Genomic DNA, 19,793 nt, shown 5'->3' with positions numbered 1-19,793 from the left:
TCCAGGTAAGCTGATACCTTCCCATCCCTCATGGCTTCAAAATAAGTCAATGAATGGTCTTCACTACAGACAAATCAAAAGTTGTCTTGCCATTTCAGAGTTTAGGGTCTAAGAACAAGGCTGACAAGGCTACTTAAACTGGTCTTGGAGGGCCACCATCCCACTGGTTGCCTAGCTACCATTCACCCCAGAGACCAACCACTCTTCTCCCATCTCCTTGTACGAGAGGAAGAGTTGTCAAGCTTTTTATTAGATATTCCAGTTGGCTTCTTGCTCTGGCTAGAATTTTCTCTAGGTACACCGATCTAGGATCAGTTTATCATGTCCAAATCCTAACCTTCACCATTACAGAGGGAGGATGTAAACTGACCTTAGCTCAGTGGGCATCTACTCTCTTCTTACCACTCCACTCGGGGACCCCACACACCCCACCCAGGACCAGCTAAAGGGGGTCTCTGTTTTTTGCAGTGACTAGCCCTGGACCCCTGTGATCTGTAAGGTGTGGTAAGGGAAGAGAGAACGGTATTTTTGCATGTCAGAGTTCTGTTCCTCTGCCCCTCTTCCTCTGTCTCTTTGATTTCAATCTGTCCGACGATATCTTTTATTTAATGTGGGAACAGTACACAGAAATAAATTATTAGATTTTTTTTAATGCGGTAAGGTGGATTGGTTGACTCTTGGTTGTCTGATGGTTATCTTGGTTCCAAAGCAAACAAACGGCACATCTGAAAGAGTGCAGTATTTTACATTGTATTACAATGTATCATGTGATTCATTCATGATTAGGCATTTTGTCTTCCAACTGTGTTTAGCAATAMAAACAAAAATAGTGAACCTTTCCCACAAACAGAGATCCTCCTGGGTAAAAGAGAGCTTTATTGGTAACACTGCACATTTGGTATCTATAGAAAGAAAGCCCAAAATGTGGCCATCATTTTACAGAAGAACCCATACATTACATTGTTATTGCATATTCACAGGCAATATATCTCAAGCAACCTACCAGGAGATGGTCACGCAAAATGTGACACATTTCAAACTTGAATGACTACTATACAATGCAAGATTACTCAATTACATTGAATTAGACTTTTCAAAACACCTTTAATATTTAGTGCTAAAATGCAGACACTAGATGCATCAACCACAGAAATGAATAAATATATACATTTGGATKACAAAGGCATCAACCAGGGGGAATGGAAACCTTTGTCAACATTAAGTGCGTAGACTAGCAGCAAGCGTCCTGTTTCTCCTTAGACTTTTGGCTTTCACCTCAGTTCTTTCAGGTCCCAGTGCAAAATAAGAAAAATGGATTGTTAGGCAATTAGGAGAAACAACAGTACAGAAGAGAGKGGTTGAGTGAAAATACAAGTAGTCTCCCTTTTAAAAAATCCCTCAGCATGGCTATGGGATGTAATGATTCTGAATGACTTGGACTTTCTGTAGAGTAGGCTATTCAATAGTAAATGATATGGAGATGATTAAATAAGCATTAGCCTTGTAGTCATGAAAGAMGTTGCCTGCCACGCACTGGAGGAAAAACATTGTCAGGAGGAGCAACAATAGAATGATCAGTTTCCTGTAACTGTACACACAGAGAGAGCTGGTTCCTGCTGAATGCTTTTAAAGGAGGATGATATTAATTTGGCCTTAAACAGTCGACAAGGCTGAATCAAGCAATGGCTGTCTATGAAAGTATCTACAGTACATTAATGCACACTGGTGTTGACAGCTTGTGTTTTTTCAGTGTCTATGATGTGTTATGAACTCAATAGTGTGTGACCATCTTACTCCAGTAACCGTGAGTGCATCTCTATAGCCTGTAGTGGCTTCATTTCTGAAGTGGCTTCCTAAATGTAGGAAAGGAGACAAGAAGAGGAAGCCACTTCATACTATTGAAATGCACTCCTCGTCAGCTATATAAACAGAGATCCTATTAAATGGATTCTGCTCTAGCCCTTTTATTACATAGAAAGTAATTGAAAAAGAGGCTTCAGCACACGGTCATTCTTGTATGCTCTACACACTGTTGGTTTAAAGGATCTCAAACACATTGTGGATCATACAAGAATGTCAATAGCCTGGAGTTTATTTTTCAAATATTGTATTGTTTTCCCTCTATGCACCTGTAACTACATAGGTGTTAAAACATTCAACCCTGTTTTACATGTCAAATACCCACCCGTCTTGTTGGTTAGACAGTCAAATACTCTGATGAATTATAGCCAATCGGCCCACAGTGATTGGAGATGTGGTAGTCATGGAGATATGATAACGACGACGCGGGCCGAGTCTCATCGGTTACAGGCACAGCGCTGTGGGCAGGATCAGAACTCGTCCTCAGAGCTGTCAGCCAATAGCATGGCTTGGTCCTGGCCGTTGCTGCTTGGCTCCCTGGGTTGCTGGAGACAAGACGGCAAATACCAAAAGTCAGGACATTCATTACATGGAGTTAAAGGTTGTATAAAGCTCAATAAGTCCAAAGTCTCTTCCATCTCTTTCATCTGCACTGATGTGAAAGAAACTGTCCAATGTCTTTAAATCAGTACAGATGAAGGTGTGGAGATGAGGAAGCCACTTTAAACTACTGGTTAATGGCAATTTCTACCACAAGCTGATATATGCATCCTTTTTTAATAGTGTAGCGCTAGTGAGCATATTCCTATTAACCTCAGTGTGCCTGGCCTTCCTCCTACGCTGGTGTTTGAAGCTGTTCCTCCTCTTACGGTGGATCATCCTGATGCTGTAGAGGGCCCCAACGATGAGCAGGGCCCCCATGATGCCAATGCCCACCGGGGCCAACATCCCAGACACATACCCTGCCTGGAGGGAGAGGGAACATGGTTGAGGGACAGAGGTGAACGATAGGGGTGTGTGAGGAACGAGCAGGGAGAAGAAACTAGCCACACACAGGAAATACAGACCACTCGTAGACCAGAGTGTCTTAGAGACAACTCTTCCAGTTGATGTTTTTTGACTAATTTAACTTAAGGGTAATAGGGGTCAATATTATCCCTGCTACACAGCCAAACAGCCTAAAGGACCACACTTTCTAACAGTTCTTTATAATGAGGTTAGTATGGTTCTGTCATGACCATTAATGGCGATCTTACCTTTTCTCTGATCAGTTCCACCCAGCTACGCACTGAAAAAAAGGGAGGAAGAGTGGCTTTGAAGCACATTTAACCCACACAAGATTGTCACCCACTATTTCAATTACACTTATTTCCTAATTGAAAAGAGCCAAAGTTAGTTTTATGTGCGCATGCATTCGTGTGTGTCTCCTCTCACTCAGGCCCTGATTGCGCTGCACCCAGACAGGAGGTGGGGGGATGAGGCTGTAGGGAGGTCGAGTGGGGGCTGGGATAGGGGACTCCTTCTGTTCCTCTTCGCTGTCCTCTTCCTCTGACTCCTCTGTGTTCTCATCCTCCTCATCCACCTCTGGCTCCTCTACAGGAAGAAAAGAAGGAAAACAGCTGATTCAACTTCCTGTCAATTTGAATTGTGAACTTTCATCTTTACATTGTATAAACAATGTGTGTACATTAGAGTATTAGTGTGCATTATGTGTGTGTGTTAGTGTGACTCCTACCTTCAGACTCCAGTTCRTCCAGACCTGATTTGACCACAGGCAGATTGGTTGTCTTGGTGACCGTTGTCATGGTGGTCTGCTGGGAGGCGATGCTTGTAGGGTTGGGTTCGGAGGTGGGCGGGGTTTCCTCTGGGTTCTGTATGGTCTCACTACCACCTAAATATAACCATCACGGCTGGATCATTATAGTYGATATAGTGAAGAATAACATCAACATCTAGTCCTTAGATACTACTGTAGAAACTTCTAGATCTAAATGGATCGGATGAGTGTCAGCAATATGGTGAAAAGATGAAGAGGACGAATGAAATAATGAAGAAGATTAATAAGAAAGAAGTCTCACCTGGCTGTTCTGTCTCTGAAGGGGGAGGGTCTATGGGTGGACCAGAGGGGCAGATAGGCTCAGAGATCTCAGCCCCGGATGTCTGCCATGGCGAAGTCCAATCTGGTAGCACCAGGGGTGGGACACGGGATGGCCCCGTGTCACCTGTGTCCACCTGGTCGAACTCCACCTTTGACAGTAGCATCCCCGTGGTAGCCATGGAGACAGACAGCTGTGAGTTGCTGGGCGCGAGAGAGGCTGTCGCTACCCCCGCCCCTTCAGGTGTGACATCATCAAAGGGCTCGAAGATGAGAGGGAGGTCCTCCGATGACATCGTGCCCTCTGTGGACGCGTCCTGCATGGGAGGGGCACTGGCATCGACGGCTGGTAGTTAAATACACACACACACACACCGACAGATGTTGGGTCTGGACTCACTGATGGTCCATAGGCAATTCGTATTGGCTCGTATTGGCTCTATTGACTGCTAGATATCAACCTGTGACTAGAAACATGATGGTATGTACTGGTGAAGAGAGAGGAGTTTTAGACCCACAGCTCTGCTTCCAGTTCTCAACTACATTRTAACTGCTCTGCTCACAAATAAAAAAGGTATAAATCCCATATCACATAACATAACCATGGAAGGAATCCACCATATGGTGCAGCTTTCTGGGACAGGTTATTCTTGTAATTGATGAAGATTCAATCAAAATGTTTATTTCTGCATCTCTTTCAGTCATGTAGATTTTTTTTTTTTTTGCCATGTTGAAAAGGGTGTTCCAAAAAGAAAATCCTTCCTTCTACATACTACTCATCAAGGTAGCTTGGTTTCCCTTGTAGGGAAGCTTCATGTCCCCAAAGAGAAGCTGGAACACACACACACAAATATACGCACATACGTATATGTACATACACGCACACGTCCCAGAGGGACGCTAACAGGCTGCCTGTAGCGCTAACAGACAATCCTTAGAGGGACGCCAGACAGGCAGGAACAGTCAGGAACACATATTGGCTGAGACAGACTCCTCTARTCTACTGCATCACACAGTAATAAACTGCCTGGCTGGCCATGCTAGTGCCTAGGTCTTTAATGTTCCTCTCTGATGGAGGGAGGGAGATAGAGATAAAGGGTGAGTGAATTCCCCAGACTTGTATAACAGTCCCTGTCATTGCTGTCTCCTGGCAGTCATGTGAGGTTTATTTCCACCGTCAGAAATAGAAAGTAATTAGACTGCTTCCCTGGAACCCTGCCTGCTAAGGTTCAAAGTGAAGCGTGGAAAACCAAGCATCCCCCCCCCCCCCGATCATCAAAGGAGATCTCTGCAGCTAGACGTGTCACTTTCATTTCCCTTCCCTTTTTAATGAAACCTATTGAAACCCAGCGAAAGGCAAACAGGCAACCCGTGTAAAAGAATTCTATGGTGTGACACAACAACAGCTAGAGCAGCACCTTACCTTGTTGTGTGGCAGAGTAAGTGTGTTGGTGTGTGCATGTGCAAAAACTCAACATAGAATGTGGCCCTCAAGTGCATCTGTAGAGTAGACTCACTCCAGGTGGCTGAGTTCCCAGTGGCTGTCTCTAACATATCCAGTATGTACTCATTGGACCATAGCATACTGCATACTCACCCCCATTTTGCTGTAGTGGTTCAGTCCAGAGGCTGTCAGGGTCATCCTGTCTGGAGGATCCTGTCAGGGCTGGTCCAAGGTCGGGCAGGAGGGGGTCTGGGAGAGCAAACGCTGTCTCTCCATCTTGGGGGTGTGGAGATGCAGGGCCAGCGGCCTCCAGACCACTAGGGGGCAGTGATGAATCGTCTCTGCTGGATCTCCATACTGACGGAGGGATGGAGGTCAATGGGGAGTTTGTAAGGATACTATGGGGAGATGAGGAGCTCGGTCTGGTCGTCTCTGTCTCCTGCCCCAGAAGAGGAGCTCCGAGGTCGGGAAAGCTCTCTCTGAGTTCCCCTTCCTTTCCTCCATGGAGATCTGGCCTCTCTTCCAGGATGAGGTCTCTTCTCTCCCCAGCAAGGTGCGTCCCTGTCTGGCTGTCTGGTTCTGGGGCTCTGGTTGCTGTGGAAGCACCATGTAGAGCAGCTCTGGGTGTTTTCATGGCCACCGTCATCCCTTGCCTCTCTCCTAGGGAAGCTATCATGGCCCCAGTGGTGACAGTAGGTACATCCTCCATAGGATCCTCTTCGGGCCCTACTTTKATCTCTTTGTCTGTGTAGAGTTCTGGAGCTTCTACAGGCAGTCTGTGAGTCTCCTTCCCCTCAGAGAAGCTCTCAGAGGCAGCCCCTGTCTCTGCCTCCCTCCCCTGGCTCTTAGCCCTTCCCYGTTCAGATATACCCTCATGACTGTCCACGTTTCGTGCCTGCGTCACRGGCTCTATCCCCCCTGGTTTGCGTCCCATCACATCAGGMCCAGTGCCTCCCCCTGCTCCAATATTCTCTGATAGGTCAGTCCAGCTGCCAGTCATATGTTCTGCCATCCCATAGGACAGTCTGCCGGGATCAGAGGGCCCAGATTGGACACTTGTTGATGTCACACTGACAGGTGTTGCTGGTGTTACACAGGGCTCTCCCTCCATTGGCTCCCCAGCTTGTCCATCACAGCCACTGTCCTGTGAGGCGAGTGCGCAGTCGTGGAGGGGCGGGACTGGGGTGCTGTAGACGCAGAGACAGACCCCTACCAATAGGAGGTGATGGAGAGTTGCAGGGAAGAGCATCTTTCCCATCTCTCACCACAAAGTAAACATGGAGACGTAGAGAAGCGTCGCAGTGGCTAGAAGGGGGTGGTCAGATGACGGGGGCAGGTATGGAGATGGTATGGCGATTCAGCTGAGGAAWGAATTTCACCACTTATTTATTGCTGAACTCTAACCTAAGATAACTGAGGCTGAGGATTATATTAGCTTTTGTGTAAGCCTTTCCTTTGATGTTGCAGTCTGGCAGTTTCGTGGAAAATGTGGACTTTTGAGCCCTCTCTCTGGTTGTTTTACTTCTACTCCATTCCTCTCCACACACACACACACACACCAGTGTTAATTTTGTGACTATTTTTTATACAGTATTACATTTAGTCTAGTCTTAGTCATTTTGATTAAAATATCATTAAGTCTTAATCACATTTTGTCATTTGAATAATGATTTAGTCTAGTTATTGTCAAAATGACTACAACAGTGGGCCAATCCAGTCAACTAAATGCCCTTTCATTGTAGTCACATCACATTTGTATTGCGTCATTAACCCTGCAGGGGTATTCAACTCTTACCCTACGAGGTCCAGAGCCTGCCGGATAATTAATTGCGCCCACCTAGTGTCCCAGGTCTAAATCATTCCCTGATTAGATGGGAATAATTTAAAAAGTTGAGTTTGAGGGATAAAGTACCAAAATGTGCACAAAAATACATAGCCTTGTCCTACCAACATATTTTTCTGAATAACATCCTATTCTCTTCTCAARAGCAGAAAAATGACAAACATACAGTATATAAGAATATGTAAGAATTATCTGTCCATGTAAATTCTCAAGCACAGAGACAGAGAGAGAGAGAGAGAGAGCGAGAGAGAGAGAGAGAGAGTGTGTGTGTATTGGCAAAGTAGTATGGGTTGCACATCAGTCACTCGGTCGCGTCATTGCCATTGTCATCCACGTTTCACTGACACCGCAGCCACATTGGTGTCCAACACTAGAACGGGGGCTAATGACTTTAAATGGGAGCTAATGACTGTTTCGCCCAGTGATGTGGGCGAGTCACTAAATTTTGAGTCCGAATCGAGTCCCCTGTGCGCGAGTCCATGTCCGAGTCACCAATGGTCGAGTCACGAGTCGGGTCACGAGTCCCTATAGCTAAAGTCTGAGTTCCTATGTGTACAGTAGTCCTGATCCAAGTGCTCAAGTCTGAGTCACTTGGTCCCCATTAACGTAAAATACATTTTGGTTAGTTCTACAAAACATATTTCTATCTGAACATTCCAAAACGTTAAGTCCTGCTGAATGCGCCCTAGGTTGTTAGCTATAGCTAGCTAATGAGGTAAAATGACTGAACAAGATGTAGCCTAAACAAATGGTTAATGGTCCGGACCGCAAGTAGCCTAGTTTTAGAATTGGCCTGCAATATGCTTTATGAATGTAAAATGTGGCATACCAATACACYATAGAAAGAAAAAAAAACGTAGCGCCTGGCAATGAAATGCAGTGGAGAAAGTGAGAGGGTTGAACAAGATTACAAATCCAAAGACAGCCTTCTTTTCTATACTCAATGGAGAGAAAAACATAGCTACACTGTTGTTTTACTATTAAACTCAATGCTGCTATTGCTTTTAATTTCGTAAAGCAGCTTGTGTTTCTTAACCAGGCAAAGGGTAGCTAACGAGAAGGCTGGTGAGTGACTGGTTAGCTATGTGGAAGCAAGAGGGTAATTTGCGCGATGTGTATAATCGAAGGTGGAGCCTGTCTGTCTGTCTGCCCACACTCATCGCTTGCTCCCCCGCAGCTCACCAGRTGATGTGGGCTGTGTGTGCCGGGTATGGTGCGTCCTTCCCACTGCTGAACAGAACTGCGCTGTGCATCTGTGCTGCTAATATTACATATGTTATCACTGAAAAGCTCTCAATGTCTCCAAAAACTCTTGTCCAGTCCACTTAGTAGTCAGGTCACAGAGATAATTTTGTATCGTCTCGTTTTAGTCTACTGAAATTAAAAATGTTTAGTTATAGTTTTTTCTGGGTCTATTTACATTACATTACATTTAAGTCATTTAGCAGACGCTCTTATCAGTTATAGTCTCGTCAATTGCCACTGAAAAACAAGTGTTTGACAAATATTTGTGTTACTATTTTTGTTGACGAAATTAACACTGACACACACTCACACACACACACACACACAGTCAGTACAACCTGACACAGCAAACCCTTGCATTGTACTTTTAACATAACTATAAATAGCAGGTTATCTCCAGAATGACTCAGTCCTGTTCAGTTGGACTCTGCAGGTTAATATTTTTAGATAGATAATAACACGTTTCAGTTAGTGCACTTTCATATAAAATGTACCATACAAATAGATAATACCATTATAATAACAGAAAGAACACATTCAAATATCAAGTGAGGAAGAGACTAGGACACTGCACAAATACTTTGGTAATCTGCAAGGGGCATTCTTCTTGGCAAATGGAGTTGACTTGTAAACAGAGAATTCTGTTCCCATTGGGTTGCCTGGAAGACACCCTGCTTCCCTCAGGTTCCCTGTGTTGCTGCAGTGTGTCAGCAGCCTGGTCTCATAGACTAGACGTAACAAAGTAAATGTAAATCCGGTTCAGTCAAATTACTATGATATGTTACGTTTGGTATGGTTACATAAGACAAAAAGTTACTTAAGGCAAAAACTAAAGAAAGGTGGTTGGTCGGAGTGGGCGTGGGTTTATAATCCAAAAGTCTAGCAACAAAAAGGTTGTGTGTCAAATCTCATCACTGCCAACTTCAGCATTTTAGACAATTAGCACATTTCCAACAACTTACTACTTTTTAGCTACTTTGCAACTACTTAGCATGTTAGCTAACCTTTCCCCTGACCTTAACCCTTTTAGCTAACCCTTCCCCTAACCCTAACCCTAACCTTAATAACCCTTTAACCTAACTCCTAACCCTAAGTTTAACACTAACCCTTAACCCCAACCCCTAGTCTAGCTAATGTTAGCCACCTAGKATATTCCTAACATATCATACGAATTGTAATTTGTAACATATACTAAATGGATTATAGCCATCCAAAAATGAATACATACCATACAAAACATAACATATCATACTAAATGGAGAGTTCTGATTTACGTACACAATAATACAAAAGGCTCTGAGAGCAGGTTGGTGTCAGACGTCAGACAGGCGTTTCACAGACATCAACGTCAAACCTGACACACATACACACACACACATACACACACACAAACACACACATTTGATATTTTAGTAACATGTGTGCTTATCCAGAGCGACTTCCAGTTAGTGCATTGTACACACACACACACTAGATTACACACCAAACCAACACACCACACACACACACACACACACACACACACACACACACACAAACGCACCTTCTTACTCTAACAAACACTACCGACCCCAGCTGACCATCACTAATCAATGTACTCAACAAGAGTCAAGAGAGCCGCCTGCTGCTTGACACCCACAATACCAGTTATGAACCAATTCTGAGGATTAAAATAGACCTCCATCCGGTAAACAAACATCATCATCCAGACCCACACCACGCCACGCCACTGCGGCGCAGGCATAAACCGCTTTAGTGTACAGATTCATGGCCAAGAGATCTAAGTAGCCTAGTCTTCTAGTGCATTAAAATCCGTGTATTCATATGTGCGTGTGTGACTATGCCACATAGGCTACAGTAGAGACGGTGCTTCTCATCTTAGAAGCCTGTCATGAACCATATTGTTCTATCAATAGATCATGTTTTACATTTCAAACAAATCGAAACAAATGGGTTATGTTAGATGAAAAGTCATTAAAAAAAGATGCACTGTATAATGCATTGTCCTTACCTGCCGGAGTCGTAGACGGGAATGATGTTCACCTCATTGCACAGGGCGGTATTTATTTCTCCCCAGCCTTTCCTTTAAACAACGGGTTGTTTAATACAACTGAACCAATATCATATCAATAAGCTGCCAATATCGATCCGGAAGCAAGCTTAAGGAATAGACTCGTCTTTATTAATGTGCTGATCACACAATGTAGGCTACGCTTCGGAGTGCGTGTGCATGCGCGCGCCTCAACTGGCAGAGTGCCTCGATCTGCTCTGTGATTGAGCGCGTGTAGAGATATGATTTATGAAGAACATTCAGTAATATTTTATGTCCAATGCGTTGCATAACAGGCAATTGTTTTAGTGTGGGGAAATGTTTTCAAATTCTATTTGAACCTCAGATTTTGTTTTTCCKGAGGTGGTGCTGAATGGACAGCTCCTTGGTTCTAAAACCTGTGTTATAATAATAATAATGTTGTGTTGGGTGTCTTAGAAAGTTACCTTCCCTATAGCAATTAATTAATTAATGGAAGATAAATGTGAAATCTAAAAATGTAAGTAAATTACATGAAAGTTGATCTGCTTATTTATTATGTCGGACTACCTGTCTCTAGTCGATGCATCACTTCATGGCAAATAAAGAAACCACCGAATTTCTCTCCTTTCATCCTTTCATGTCTACTCTTGAACGATCTATAAGAACATGAAATTGATTGCATAAAATATTGCCCAAACAATTTCATGTTCTTTATAGATCGTTCAAATTCTCAGTCCATATCTAGTGTGTAAAAATGACTTCTATAAATATTTGGATATGACTAGTATAGACCGTGATGTATTTTTATTTTGCGTTTGATTTATAACATACAAGTATAATTGCATAAACTATTTTACAGCAGGGACAAAATATTTTTAATCAGGCGAGTTCATCAGACGTTATTCCTCAAACTGAAAGAAAGGACCCTGCCAAGCCCAGCAATTTATTTGCGTTTGCATGTTGTATATCGGAAACGATTAATTAAGTGAATATAAAATATAAAATGCCCTTGTTTGAAGGGTTGGGGAGTGGAGGGGAAAAAACTGCAGTCGTCATTGATTTAGGAGCAGCTTACACAAAGTAAGTATTTAGCTAGCTAGATATGTCGTTAACTAGCAGAGCTAACGTTTACATGCTAACAACATTGGCCACTACCAGTCACACATGCTAAGTACTGAACATCAGAAGTTTAAGCAAATATAAACCGACTATCCAATGTTTAAAGCAAGTTATTAGTTGGTCACAATGTGTTAAATATGTGTTTAGCTGAAAAAGGGCTAGCAATATTAACGAAAGCTAGCTGGCTAATGTTAACTAGCTAGCAATGTAAGGAACAGCAGCAGTCTAGTGCCTGGGCTGGGGAAGATCATATGAGAATCAGARACACATTGGGACACACTAAGGACCTTTACTCATTAAATCCACATTCATTGGCATTGAGTACTGTCTGACAACTGTCAATGATTTCACTCATCACAAACTAAATGGTTTTGTATGATGATGCAGGTGTGGCTTTGCTGGAGAAACGGGGCCCAGGTTCATCATTCCTAGTGAGATACAGAAGCCGGGACAACCGCAGGTGAGTGAGTTAGTGAGCGAATTAATGAATAACTAGTGCTCTTTAACTTATGGACAGGCATTATTGAAATCGACAGCCTCTTCTCTCTGTGTGTGTGTGTGTGTGTGTGTGTGTGTGAGAAATAATAACTAGTGCTCTTTAAAGTGGAACTGACAGCGTTTTAACTACTTTTCAGATATGAAACAAACAGACAATCATAATATCAGTAAAATATATAAAATTCCCAGATMATGCTACAAAACCAACTTTATAAAAGGTTTTTCCATGACGTACACTAAGGCATTGTTAGCAGAATAGATTAGATGGATGCAGTTCAGTGCATGATTAATATAATTCACCAATACATTACTTGGTGGTCCAAAAAATATTGTTATCAGGTTGTAAATCCCAGCTGGCCTTGTACATTGTTTGCTGCCTCCACCCGGGATGCACTGATTCTGTTTCACTTACTCAATATTTTTGACAAAAATGGACGAATGTAACTAAGACTGGGAATGTCAATACAATCAAACTAGCAAGGGAAATGATCATAAGTAAGTCATGACATGGCTAATAGGCATGGGTATCTATTTATGTAGCAAGATAAAAACACAGAGCCTAARGTTAGCTAGCTAGCTTGCTGCTAGGAGGATACCATGTCATTGGAGGGGTGTGTGAGTGACTTCTCCCACTCATTGTTTTTCGGTGGCTATACACAGCTAGAGATGCAGGTATCATTTTGTTAGCTAGCAAGAACCTGAACGACTGTATTATACAGTTAGCATATCTCTTGCGTTCACAAATTCACTCTGGCTAGCTACTCCGATTTCAGAGCACTCTCACCTGTGTGCCAGAGCGCAGAATAACTGTTTAATTTACAAACATGCAACATCTGCTGAGTCACGAACACTCTAGATTTAGTATTTTTTAGGGTCCCCATAGCTGATGCTTTTGCAACAGCTAACTCTTCCTGGGGTCTACATGAAACATGACATAATACATAGTAGGGAACATTATTAGTCAAGGACTGAAATACATTTTATAATGTCACACACAGCCTACATATCAGTACATACACACAATATCTAGGTCTAATACATAGTACAGTACAAATTACAATACAATATATATAAAATTGCTCTCTCTTCACAGTCCCCTTTGTGCAGTAAGGTGTTCTATTATCTGTTTTTTTAAACTGGTTTTATTGCTAGCTTGCATTACCTGGGGTGGTGGAGAGTTCCATGTAGTCATGGCTCTATTTAATACTGTGRGTTTTCCAGCCTTTGTTCTGGACCTGGGGACTATGAAGAGACCTCTGGTTGCATGTCTTGTGTTGTGTGCCAACTGCTTGAACAGACAGTTCGGTACCTTCAACACGTCAATACCTCGCACAAAGACCAATAGTGATTGGTCTCTCCTCAACTTTGAGCCAGGAGTGACTGACATGCATGACACTTTTCCTCCGTGTTGCTTTGTTCTAGACCAGGTATTCCCACAATGCACAATGCCGTCGGGGGTACGCCAAATAAAAATGCGATTCACATTTATATATATATATATATATATATATATATATAAAACTACTTTTTTTCACATTTTCATACAGTCCATTTATATTTTCCAACGGGGCTATACATTTGGGTGAGTTTTTTTCTCTCACCTAAGTAGCCTCTTTTCACTGCCAAAAAGAAAATTAAACCATCTAGTGTTCAGCGAAATAACAACACAATGTCAAATACAGGTAGCCTAGTCAAATAATTAACATCCAATTACATCAACCGTTACTCTCTCGCGGGAATTCCACTAACGGTCCGTATGTAGCCAAAAGTAGCTGCTGCTCATTCCGTTTGCTCGAAAATTGATAAATGGTATTAAAAAAAAAAAAAAAAAGTACCTGCTACTACTACGACACAAATTGTTCTGCTTCCACGAGCACATTCAATGCTAGCATCAGTAATTCTACATTTGTTGTTAGCCCAGCTAGCATGGACACTGACAGTTGTGAATCTGATGCAGCTGAAGAGCTGCTGCCCCCTTACACGGGAAAGCAGKAAAAAAAAGACAGGGACGTTGGACCATCGAAGAGGCGCAAATATGATGAGAACTACATTGATTTGGGGTTCACTTATATTGGGAGTAGTGCCTTTCCTCAGCCACAGTGTGTTATATGTGCGAAAGTACTATCTCACAACTTGATGAAACCTTCACACAAAWWWWTTTTGAGCAAGAATTAAGACGACTTTCGGGTACTAAGACATGTATAAAAGCAACAGATACCATTAATAAGAAGGGGCTAGAAGCGTCTTAWATGGTGAGCTACCGAGTGGCTAGGACAGGCAAGTCCCATACTATTGTGGAGGACTTAATTCTTCCTGCTGCTGCGGATATGGCTGGGGGAAAAGGCCAAAAAAACGAATGCCTTCATCAAACAACACTGTTTCATGACGCATCAGTGACATGGCAGGAGATGTTTTGAAACAATTACTGCTTCGCATACAAGCCAGTGAATTCTATGCGTTACAGCTGGATGAGTCAACAGACGTAGCAGGCCTGGCACAGCTCCTGGTATATGTCCGTTACGTTTATGGGGGGTCAATTAAGGAAGATATCCGCTTCTGCAAACCACTGGAAGTCAGTACAACAGGAGAGGATATTTTTAAAGTACTGGACAGCTTTGTGACATCAGATGGACTTTGGTGGTAAAGATGTGTTGGTATCTGTAATGATGGCGCAAAAGCCATGACAGGGAGACATAGTGGAGTGGTAACGTGCGTGCAAGCAGTTGCTCCCGACACCACTTGGGTACACTGCAGCATCCACCGAGAAGCTCTTGCTGCCAAGGGAATGCCTGACAGCTTGAAAGATGTTTTGGACACTACAGTGAAAATGGTTAACTTTGTTAAAGCAAGGCCCCTGAACTTGTGTATTTTCTGCACTATGCAATGATATGGACAGCGACCATGTAACACTTTTACAACATACAGTTAGTTGTACACTGGTTATCAAGGGGCAAAGTATTAACACGTTTTTTTWAAATTGAGAGACGAGCTTAAAGTTTTCTTTACTGACCATATTTTTCACTTGTCTGACCGCTTGCATGATGACGAGTTTCTCACACGACTGGCCTATCTGGGTGATGTTTTTTCTCGCCTGAATGACCTGAATCTAGGATTACAGGGACTCTCCGCAACTATATTCAATGTGTGGGACAAAATTGAGGCTATGATTAAGAAGTTGGAGCTCTTCTGTTTGCATTAAGGACAACACACAGGTCTTTCCATCATCGTATCATTTTTTTGTGTGCAAATGAACTCAAGCTTACGGACAATGTCAAATGTGATATAGCAAAGCACCTGAGTGAGTTTGGGTGCCCAATTACTTTATTTATTTATTTCACCTTTATTTAACCAGGTAGGCTAGTTGAGAACAAGTTCTCATTTGCAACTGCGACCTGGCCAAGATAAAGCATAGCAATTCGACACATACAACAACACAGAGTTACACATGGAATAAACAAAACATAGTCAATAATACAGTAGAAAAAAAGAAAACAAAAATTCTATATACAGTGAGTGCAAATGAGGTAAGATAAGGGAGTTAAGGCAATAAATAGGCCATGGTGGCAAAGTAATTACAATATAGGATAGGGGGCAGCATTTTCACGTTTGGATGAAAAGCATACCCAAATTCAACTGCCAGCTACTCATCCCCAAAAGATAAGATATGCATATTGTTTATAGATTTGGATAGAAAACACTCTGAAGTTTCTAAAACTGTTTGAATCATGTCTGTGAGTATAACAGAACTTATTTAGCAGGTGAAACCCCGAGGACAAACCATTCAGATTTTTTTTTTTTTTGGTCACTCTCTTTTCAATGGATTTTCATTGGGAATACAGATTTCTAATTGACCTTCTTGCAGTTCCTACACTTCCACACTGGATGTCAACAGTCTTTAGAAATTAGTTTGAGGGTTTTCCTTTGTGTAATGAAGAAGTACGGCCATTTTTAAATCAGGGTCACTTGAAGTGTCCTGTAGATAGAGGCGCGTGACCAGAAAGCATGCTAACAGATTGTTTTAAATCCTGTAATTGAACACAGATCATCCGTCTTCAATTTTATCGATTATTTTACGTTAAAAAATACCTTAAGTTGTATTACAAAAGTAGTTTGAAATGTTTTGGCAAAGTTTACAGGTAACTTTTGAGATATTTTGTAGTCATGTTTCACGAGTTGGAACCGGTGTTTTTCTGGAATCAAAGCGCCAAATAATGGACATTTTGGATATATATCGACGGAATTAATCGAACAAAAGGACATTTGTGATGTTTATGGGACATATTGGAGTGCCAACAACGAAGCTCGTCAAAGGTAAGGCATGAATTATATTTTTATTTCTGCGTTTTGTGTTGCGCCTGCAGAGTTGAAATATGCTTATCTCTCTTTGTTTACAATGGTGCTAACTCAAATAATAGCATCGTTTGCTTTCGCGAAAGCTATTTGAATTCTTGACATGTTTGGCTGGATTCACAACAGTGTAGCTTTAAAATTTGGGTTTATCTTTTTTCCATTGTGTGATTTAGATGAAAGTTTTATTTTTATGTATTTTTATTGATTTGGCGCGCTGCATTTTCTCTGGCTTTTGGCCAAGTGAGACAGTAAGCGTCCGCCTAAATTTCAGATTTTTGATATAAATATGAACTTACAAACAAAACGATACATGTATTCTGGTAACATGAAGTCCTATGAGTGTCCATTTTGATGAAGATCAATCAATGTTAGTGATAATTTTTAACTCTATTTCCTGCTTTTTGGTTCTCCCTTCTTTGGCTGGAAAACTGGCTATGTTTTTCTGTGGATATGTACTTGAGCTAACATAATCGCAAGGTGTGCTTTCGCGTAAATCATATTTGAAATCAGTACACTTTGGCTGGATTAACGAGAGGTTTATCTTTAAAATGGTGTAATAATACTTGTATGTTTGAGGAATTTTTAATTGTGAATTTTGTTGTTTTGAATTTGGGCCCCCTGCAATTTCACTGGCTGTTGGTTATGGTGGGACGCTACTGTCCAACTATCCAGAGAAGTTAACACTGGAATGGTAGATGTGCAGAAAGATGAATGTGGCAAGTAGAGATACTGGGGTGCAAAGGAGAAATAAATAAATAAACAGTAATGGGGATGAAGGTAGATAGGATGGCTGTTTACAGATGGGCTATGTAACGGTGCAGTGATTGTGAGATGCTTGACAGCTGGTGTTAAAGCTATGAGGGAGATGAGTCCCGCTTCAGTGATTTTTTGCAGGTTCAATTCCAGTCATTGGCAGAGGAATTGGAAGGAGAGGGGCAAAGGAGGAATTGGCTTTTGGGTGGTGACTATGAGATCTACCTGCTGGAGCGCGTGTGGTGGGTGGTGGGTGTGCTTATGGTGACGAGTGGAGCTGAGAATAAGGCGGGGCTTTACATAGCAAGAGACTTGTAGGTGAACTGAGCAGATGGGGTTGGCGAGAGTATGAAAGAGGCCAGCACGAGAGCATACAGGGTCCGAATGGTGGTGTATATGGGGCTTTGGTGACGAAACATGGATGGCACTCGTGATAGACTGCATCCAATTTGTTTGTAGAGTGTTTTGGACGGCTATTTTATAGATGAATTGCCGAGTCGAGGATAGGTAGGAAGGTCAGTTCTACGAGGGTAATGTTGGGAGCATGAGTGAAGGATGCTTTGTTTGGAAATAAGGAAGCCAATTCTATAGATTTAACATTTTATGGATTGGGAAGATGCTTAATGGTGAGTTGGAAGGAGAGTTTTATAGTCTAACCAGACACCTTGGTATTTGTAGTTGTCCATGTATTCTAAGTCAGAGACGTCCAGAGTAGTGATGCTGCGGAAGCGGGCAGGTGCGGGCAGTGATCGATTGAATAGCATGCATTTAGTTTTTACTTGATTTAAGAGCAGTTGGAGCGCACAAGAGAGTTGTATGGCATTGAAGCTGTCTAGAGTTCGTCTAGTAGGTTAGTTAACACAGTGGTCAAGAGGGGCCAGAATATAAAGAATGGTGTCGTCTGCGTAGAGGTGGATCAGAGAAATCACGCAGCAGCAAGAGCGACATCACATTGATGTATACAAGAGAAGGCGAGTGGCCGGCCCGAGAATTGAAGCCTGTGGCACCCCCATAGAGACTGCCAGAGATCCGGACAACAGGCCCTCCGATTTGACACACTGAACTCTATCAGAGAAGTAGTTGGTAAACCAGGCGAGGCAATCATTTGAGAAACCAAGGCTGTCGAGTCTGCTAATAAGAATGTGGTGATTGACAGAGTCGAAAGCCTTGGCCAGGTCGTTGAATACGGCTGCACAGTAATGTCTCTTATCGATGGCAGTTATGATATCGTTTAGGACCTTGAGCGTGGCTAAGGTGCACCCATGACCAGCTCTGAAACCAGATTGCATAGCGGAGAAGGTACGGTGGGATTCGAAATGGTCGGTAATCTGTTTGTTAACTTGGCTTTCGAAGACCTTAGAAAGACAGGGTAGGATAGATATAGGTTTGTAGCAGTTTGGGTCTAGAGTGTCACCCCCTTTGAAGAGGGGGATAACCTTGGCAGCTTTCCAATCTTTGGGATCTCAGACGATGCAAAAGAGAGGTTGAACAGGCTAGTAATAGGGGTTGCAACAATTTTGACAGATCATTTTAGAAAGAGAGCGTTCAGATTGTCTAGCTCGGCTGATGTGTAGGGGTCCAGATTTTGCAGCTCTTTCAGAACATCAGCTATCTGGATTTTGGTAAAGGAGAAATGGTGGGGGCTTGGGCGGGTTGCTGTGGTGGGTGCCGGGCAGTTGACCGGGGTAGGGGTGGCCAGCCAGGTGGAAAGCATGGCCAGCCGAACAGAAATGCTTATTGAAATGTTCAATTATAGTGGATTTATCGGTGGTAACAGTGTTTCCTAGCCTCAGAGCAGTGGGTAGCTGGGAGGAGGTGCTCTTATTCTCCATGAACTTTACAGTGTCCCAGAACTTTTTAGAGTTTGTACTACAGGATGCAAATTTCTGTTTGAAAAAGCTAACCTTAGTTTTCCTAACTGCCTGTGTATATTTGTTCCTAACATCCCTGAAAAGTTGCATATCACAGGGGCTATTCGATGCTAATGAATCAAGGACTATATCTATTCCTAGTTAAATTTTTGAAATAAGCATGCTTATTTAAGATGGTGAGGAAGGCACTTTTAAAGAARAACCAGGCGTCCTCTACTGACGGGATGAGGTCAATGTCATTCCAGGATACCCCGGCCAGATCGATTAGAAAGGCCTGCTCGCAGAAGTGTTTTAGGGAGCGTTTGATAGTGATGAGGGGTGGTCGTTTGACCGCAGACCCATTACGGATGCAAGTAATGAGGCAGTGATCGCTGAGATCTTGATTGAAAACAGCAAAGGTGTATTTGGAGGGCGAGTTAGTTAGGATGATATCTATGAGGGTGCCCGTGTTTACAGATTTGGGGTTGTACCTGGTAGGTTCATTGATAATTTGTGTGAGATTGAYGGCATCWAMCTTAGATTGTAGGATGGCCGGGGTGTTAAGCATGTCCCAGTTTAGGTCACCTAGTAGCACGAGCACAGAAGATAGATGGGGGGCAATCAATTCACATATGGTGTCGAGGGCACAGCTGGGGGCAGAGGGTTGTCTGTAGCAAGCTGCAACGGTGAGAGACTTGTTTTTG

The 19,793-nt window shown here is 42.7% G+C and overlaps 2 protein-coding genes across 2 annotated transcripts in view; one reads left to right on the top strand and one right to left on the bottom strand.

The window, feature by feature from the left end:
- Positions 1 to 858: 858 nt before the first annotated feature.
- On the bottom strand, positions 859 to 10,749 carry LOC111973274 (armadillo-like helical domain-containing protein 4). The gene is made up of 8 exons (XM_024000578.1): positions 10,499 to 10,749; positions 5,553 to 6,760; positions 3,939 to 4,301; positions 3,596 to 3,751; positions 3,295 to 3,453; positions 3,117 to 3,148; positions 2,674 to 2,826; positions 859 to 2,405 (listed from the first exon to the last, which is right to left on the bottom strand). The coding sequence occupies exons 2-8, from the start codon at positions 6,655 to 6,657 to the stop codon at positions 2,331 to 2,333; spliced, it is 2,043 nt and encodes a 680-aa protein (XP_023856346.1). The 5' UTR covers positions 6,658 to 6,760; positions 10,499 to 10,749; the 3' UTR covers positions 859 to 2,330.
- A 681-nt stretch (positions 10,750 to 11,430) lies between these two features.
- The window catches only part of LOC111973040 (actin-related protein 10), a 29,512-nt gene continuing 21,149 nt past the window's right edge, over positions 11,431 to 19,793 (top strand). Inside the window, exons 1-2 of the mRNA XM_024000189.3 lie at positions 11,431 to 11,599; positions 12,026 to 12,098. Of these exons, the coding sequence (XP_023855957.1) occupies positions 11,523 to 11,599; positions 12,026 to 12,098 (150 nt within the window). The 5' untranslated portion in view covers positions 11,431 to 11,522. The remainder of the gene's footprint in view (positions 11,600 to 12,025; positions 12,099 to 19,793) is intronic.

This window comes from Salvelinus sp. IW2-2015, linkage group LG14 (genome assembly GCF_002910315.2).
Source record: "Salvelinus sp. IW2-2015 linkage group LG14, ASM291031v2, whole genome shotgun sequence".
Taxonomy (NCBI): domain Eukaryota; kingdom Metazoa; phylum Chordata; class Actinopteri; order Salmoniformes; family Salmonidae; genus Salvelinus; species Salvelinus sp. IW2-2015.
The sequence above is the reverse complement of the archived record's forward strand: the minus strand, read 5'-3'. Positions and strand labels throughout refer to the sequence as shown.